Here is a 6884-nt window from a genome sequence, read left to right as displayed (position 1 = left end):
AGTCCCCATCACCCCAACCAGCCCTGGGAATCAAGTGGCCAGCCAGTGTGGTTTCTGCTGCCCTGATCAGCCCCAGAGATCTGATGGCTGGACAAATGGAGTCTACATCTCCCCAGTTATCTGATGATTGAGCAATGCTACCAGTCCTGAATCACATTACCAATCCCAAGTTCCACATGCACACCCCTAACTCCCTGCCCTGAACCCCTTCCCACTCCACTCCCCTGCCTTGAGCCTTGCCCAAGTCCGTTCCCTGATTCGTGCACCCTGACACCCTCCACGCTCCTGCCCTGAGCATCACCATCCCTGCCTTGACTCTTGCACATCCCACCCTGGGCTTTCCACACCTTCCAACCCTTTGCCCTTACCCCTACACCCCCCCACAACCCAACCCTCTGGCCTGAGCCTCCCAAACCTCCCAGCCCCCTGCCCTGAGCTCCTCTATACCAACACTTCTCCCAACCCCCCTGCATGGCCCCATCTCATGAAGGAGGGGAGATTACAATTTGACAGCATCTGTAAGAAATTTGATCCCAAAGAACTGTGGTTGCTACACATAAGCATACAAGCCCTAGTTAATATATACTACTACTACTGCTGCTGCTGCTGCTGCTGCTGTGATGGGTTTCTAGCACATAGTGCAGTGAAGAGCATACCAGAAATCACAGACTATTTAAGGGGTTATTACCTGTGCCAGGATGACTTTTAAGAGACGAGGGGTCCAGGCAGCTGCAGCTGTGCTCACTCAGGAAGATCAAAGACTCAACAGTGGGCAAGGACAAGAATGCATTACGGCTGGCTGTGCCTAAGTGGAGCCTTAGTGCTGTTGCATGTGGGCCTTGTTGGGTGTTGATCCACCCCTGCAGCTGTAGTCATACTGCTCAGGGTTATTTTGCGGTGGGACTGCTATTAGTGTCTCTATGGTAAACTACTTGGTTTTTAGTTGCCAAGCTAGTTTAGCGAGTTTACGGTAATCTCTTTTAGACGGGGGGGGGGGGACTACAGAATAAAGAGGGTTGGGGACCTGACAGCAGACTACAGTAGGATGTTGTTTCGCTCAGTGCATTAAGGAGCATGTGACCGGTCCAGTGAGTTGCAAATCATGTGATGCCGGAGCAGGCTCAGACGAGACGCTGAGAGGCGTGGGAGTGAAGCCTACAGAAATCTGATATATACAGACTCCGCTGAATAGGCAGCTGAAGTCACCAGCTCTTTCTACGCGCAGCTCGACTGCAAGGCCAGCAGAAAGCATGGACTGTGGCGTGATCACCTCCAAGACAGTGCTGCTGCTGCTCAGCCTCATCTTTTGGGTAATTTGATAAAAGAACTAATAGTTTGATAACTTTCCCTGCCCCTCCTCCGACTGCTGCCACGACTGGCTTCCTGGCAGCCCTCACCCCTCTCACTGAACCGACCTGACAGCAGCTATTCGGGGACATTGATTCTCCAGCTCTCACTCAGGCAGAACTCCCCTTGAAGCTGGTCGGGAGGTTTGGCTGAGTACAGAGTCGGACGGGTGTCGGCGTCTGTACTTCTTTTAGAGGGAAGAACTTAGCATGCCAAGTGCTTTATAAATAGCGTTAATTGTGGTGAATTATTATTACTACTGTCTAGGAGAGCGTTAATGCTTATCTGATTGTAAACTGTCTGTTTTTACCAGGCAAATTCAGGAAAGATAAGAGAGCCGTGAGCCAGCCTCAGTATAAAATAGATGCGCCTTAAAGAGAAACTGAAGGCAGACTTGACCTAGAAATGCCCATTTTGCCTCATTAATCTATTTTTTGCCTCGCGGAAAGGAAACAAACCTGCTAGTGTAATTTGGTACACACAAGTTTTCTCTTTCCCCCCAACTAAACTTTTTAAAAGTACTTGTATTTAGCAAGCCAAGTAAGAGGCTAGATAAAAACTAAATGGAAAATCCTAACTGGAAGCAGATGGTTTCTGCTTCTGCCTGGAACCTGTCCCTCTAGGGTAGTAAACTAGAGATTCCATCTCGGAATTGTCAGTAATTGAGACTTTTTTTTTTAATGAACGGGAATTGAGGCCACCAGAGAGTTAGGAGTCAGAGGTACATCTCATGTAAAGAAACATAACTCCAGCTGAATATGCTGTTCTAAAAGAGCCTGGTAGGATACACTTTTCATGGGATGTTGTTCTTAGACAGGGCTTTCACCAATTAATGCTTGTTGTACTATCGTGCAGCTCTAATAGTGTTCACTACATGACATTTATTTAAGTGCAAAGGAGATCAGAACTGGGCCCAAAATCTTTTATTACCTAAAGATTTTTAGGTAAGTAAAGGTCTGAGCCTTTGAAAAATAATGTTTGTTCATGACTTTATCTGAATTGTAGTTAACAAATTTATTAATCTCTTGCTTTAAACATTATTACAAAATGTACCTTGATTCATAAGCATTTGTAATTTAATAGAAAACAATCTTTGACCATTTATGCAGTTCAGATCAATATAACTGAGTTTTAATTCATTCTAAATTCAAAGAAGAAATAGTCTCAGAGGGGTGGTAGTAGCAGTCTTATTTGTGAAGCTACAGACTAACAAGCAATCCTGTAGCACCTTAGAGGAAAGACAAATTAAGTTATGAACTTTCATGGGTAAGACCTGTTTATTGGCTCCAGTCACCTGAAAAAGTGGGTCTTACCCATGAAAAGCTGATAAATTTGCTTGTCTCTAAGGGGCTACATGACTGCTTGTTATATGTCAAATAAGAGAGATTTTGACTGACTAGTTTTGAAGAAGACACATTTAAATGGGGAGGATATTTTAACATTACATATGATGTTTAATCCCCTATTGTTGCAAAGACATTAGTATCCATCGAGAATTGATTTCCTGTGCTATTGATCCTATAACATTAAAAGCTAATAACAATTACTAGGGGAATTGGGTGCATTGGAGATGGCTCAGCGGAGGGCATGAAGATGATTTGGGGGGGGGGGGGGGCTGGAACACATGAACTATGAGGAGAAGCTGATGGATTTGGGCTTATTTAATTTGCAGAAGAGAAGACAGAGGGGCGATTTGATAGCAGTCTTCAGCTTCCTGAAAGGGGGAATCTAAAGAGGATAGAAAGACTTCTCAATGGTGACAAGTGCAGAACAAGGAGCGATGGTCTGAAGTTACAGAGGGAGAGGTATAGGTTGGATATCAGGAAAAACTATTTCATCAGGAGGGTGGTACCGAGAGAGGTGGTGGAATCTCCATCTGTAGAGGTCTTAAAGTCCTGGCTTGACATAGTTATGTCTTAAATGATCTAGTTGGTTGATACTGCTTTAGGCAGGGGGCTGGACTAGATGACCTCTTGAGGTCCCTTCCAGCCCTAGAATTCTATGATTATGTGAGAATTAGACCCAAAGTATACATGATTTTTTCCCCCTCTCTCCCAGCTGTGGTTGATTAAACTCCTCCTTTCTGATGGTCTGCAAAATGAAATGTTTTGAGAACCGAGCAATAAACAGAATGGATGATGGAAGGGAAAAGACTTCATTCTTATGAAGTGGTGAATGGAATGAAATTATTGTAGAACAGCATGTTCTACAACCCAGGGAAAGCATACAAAAATCTTTAAATACTATTTTATGGTTCTAGCTGCTGTTTACTTTCTGTTGTAGTAGTGAAGCAGCTCATATGTTAGTGCTGCAAGCAGTGTAATGTAAAAAGTCAAGTTTTACTGTTCATTAGACATGGACTTTTAGACGAGGCTGCACCTGGAGCACCATAGCTGTGATAACTTCCTGTACTGATTAATTTTGGACTTAATTTAGTTTCACTACGAAACGCAGAAGCTTGAGTGTAGCAGAAGCTTTTTGTCCTTTCATACAAGAAAGGCCTGAACCAAAAGCCCAGATCTGGACACAGTTCAGATCTAGATCCACATGTTAAACTTCAGGCATATTACTAGGTGTTTACTTTGTAATGGAGAAAACTTACCGTAGTTCCTGAAGCCCAGACAAACGAATGATAATGAAGAAGCTACGATAAGTGTTGAAGTCACTTTCTGAAGTGTGTGAACATGCTCATAAAGTACATGGGCAGCTTTCTTAACATTCCAGCTCCTAAATGGTTAATGGACACTCATAAATGAACTTTGCAGCTTGCCACCTCAAAATCATCTAACTAAACGGAGGCTTGACTTAATGAGGGTGCAATGAATTGTGCACTTTGTGTTATGGTTAACCAAAATGTAGTAATGTCCCCTGACTTTCAGCCAACTGGTTAAAGAAACATTTGGTTAACCACCCCTTGGTTAAGGTGGCTGTACTTGAGTACCAACTCCTTGCTGAAGTAGTTTTACTGGAGTAGTAAGATTTAGTTGTAGAGCTAAGCTATGAAGAAAAAATCCTTCTGCATTCAGATTCCTTCACTTACCATCTCATAACCATCTTGTCTTTAAAATGAACTTTTGATTCATGAGTGCTTGTAAAACGTTACTTCTATTTCCATAGAAAAGAGAAATTTTGCTTATCTAAGCAGGTAAAATTGCTGTTTAAAAATTAAGAAGCAAAAGTATAGCTGGATTTGTTTTACTGTTGGCCTCGCTGCAGCTGGAGGACTGGACTCCTCTGTGGACATGTAAGTTCCAGGGGCATTCACCCTTCATTGTTCATAAGAATTGTCAGGCTTAATCTTCTCATCACAAATTTTTGAACTGCCAGAGCTCCATTGTTAGTACTTGCCTTACAAGCCATACACAACATCTTGATGAAACTTTTAGTTGGGAAAATAACACATTGAGGGAGGGAGACAGTTTGGGTTATATGAATGTGAGTTAAGACTGTGGTGTAAAATTTGTGGCAGGGATACCCCTTTTTCAGATCCCATTATTATTAATACTGACCAACAAGTCAATGTAGAAGCTAGAGCTTTCAGCCCTGATTTTTCTGATATTTTTAGGGGTAAGACTCATGTGAGTGTGACTATAATAATATAATTTAATGGCACTAAAGATTCCAGTTAATAGTTTGGGACTTTCCTGCCAAGTGGGAAAGTCTGAGTTAGTCACTAATAGACTGAAAGAAATGAACTGGATAGATCACGTCATTTGCAGAAATGAGCCTTTCAGAAATAAACCACTTTGTGGTGAGTTGTGCTCCAAGCTTGACATGCAGCAAAACCAGAAGGAAACAACCTGCCGATTTAAATATCGGAGAGGTAGCCATGTTAGTCTGTAACTTTGGGAGGACAGAACAGATGGAAAATTTCTGCTTGTTGAGTTCTTAACATTCATTTGTTATAATTACTGGCAACCAAAGCTTGGATCTTACAGGTTAAAGTCTGCTCTTCAGAGGCATGTGCAAAAATCCTATTGCCTGACTTCAGCTCATTAGCATGTCTAATGTTAGGCAGTTTTCTCCTTTTTGAATTCATCTAGAGCAGCGGCTCCCAACCTTTTCCAGATGGGGACCCATTTTGACAATTTGGGAAGACTTGGGGTGCATCTACACTAGGAACTAACTTTGAAGTTAACTTGAAAGTTAGGCATTACATCAAAGTAGCCAGCAGAGAGTCTACACACATTTTCCCTTATTTTGACGCTAAGGTCCAAGTAGGGAGCCCAACTTGGAAGTCCTTACTGCATTCCTGGGAATGGGGCAGTGCCCTACTTCAAAGTTAACTTTGAAGTGTGTGTGTGTGTTCAACTTTGAAGTTGCTTACTACTTGTATTGTAGACCCCAGCCATGGGGAAATGCTGCAGTACTTCATTGTAAGAAGGTGGGAATTACCCCTTCTTTCAGAGGAACTACACACCCACATCTATATGCAGGGCTGGCAATAGACCTCATTGGGCTCTGGCCAGTGTATGTGGGAGGGTGGGGATAGGAGAGGCTCAGCCCTGGGCCCCTGGATGTGGCAAAGCTAAGAGCTCACCTCTTGTATCCAGCCCTCAGACTGTGGCTCCAGGGACAATTCAAAGGGCCCAGGCTACTGCTGCCACCATGGTAATAGCAGTGGTGTTCTGGAAACTGTGGACTCTTAAATTGTAAGACCCAGGGCAGCTGCCCCCCATGTCAGTGGCTCTGTGTGTGGATCTTTCAGATTTAATCCTTTACTGATAGTCTTTATTGACATTCAAGTAACCAACAACAGCCTTGGGGTTTCCTTGCAACCAATGCAGGTTTCTATCTTAGGGTGCCTCACAGAATCCCTCCATTCCTAGGCACAGCCTTAGAACGTGACAACCTCTTGCATTTGGATACTGGGGTGGGGGTAAATAGCTTGTTAATGATCTCCATTGTATGTGTCAGTGACTTCAGCTTCTGGAGGGGAAATGAAGAACCTTGATATCATGTTTTGACAGTTAAGTGAAGGAGGACCTGTGGTGGAGGGGGGGGGGTGTTTTTGTTTTTTAAGAATACATTAATTTGATAGATCATTATTGGAGATGCATGCAAAAACCAAACTAAGAACTTCTACAGGATTTACAAAAAGCACTGCAATTTACCTCCAAGCAGTAATGTCTTGCACAGGAAAAACTGTACCTTACCCAACTTGAAAATGATTGTAGCCAATAATTCACCTTATGTCTGTGTAATAGAAGCTGCAACTACAGTGCCTTGGTAGGAGTCATTGCTTAGAGGTGAACTGAAATGCTGTGGAAAAATGCAGTAAACCCTGTATGAGGTCCTACACCATTATTGCAACACCTGTGTATAGGTGATTATTACAATAAGGAGACTACAGATGAGTTTCTGTTTTGCTTGCCTGCCAAAAATACAGCATTAAATGGCTCCTCTCTGGGAGATGCTGAGTCCTAATGCATTAATGTATTGCTGCTGTGAAGGGGGAGTTTATTGGAAGTTGTGTGTGCTCAGTGCCTAAACTGACTGAAGTGACTAACTCAGTAGCCTATTGTAATCGGGTGGGC

At 43.1% G+C, this 6884-nt stretch overlaps 1 protein-coding gene across 1 annotated transcript in view; it reads left to right on the top strand.

Moving 5' to 3' along the window:
• Window positions 1-1044: 1044 nt before the first annotated feature.
• The window catches only part of LOC142013854 (tetraspanin-36-like), a 48913-nt gene continuing 43073 nt past the window's right edge, over window positions 1045-6884 (top strand). The window contains exon 1 of the mRNA XM_074995786.1: window positions 1045-1310. Within this exon, the coding sequence (XP_074851887.1) occupies window positions 1251-1310 (60 nt within the window). The 5' untranslated portion in view covers window positions 1045-1250. The remainder of the gene's footprint in view (window positions 1311-6884) is intronic.

Source organism: Carettochelys insculpta, chromosome 5 (genome assembly GCF_033958435.1).
Source record: "Carettochelys insculpta isolate YL-2023 chromosome 5, ASM3395843v1, whole genome shotgun sequence".
Taxonomy (NCBI): Eukaryota; Metazoa; Chordata; order Testudines; family Carettochelyidae; genus Carettochelys; species Carettochelys insculpta.
The sequence above is the reverse complement of the archived record's forward strand: the minus strand, read 5'-3'. Positions and strand labels throughout refer to the sequence as shown.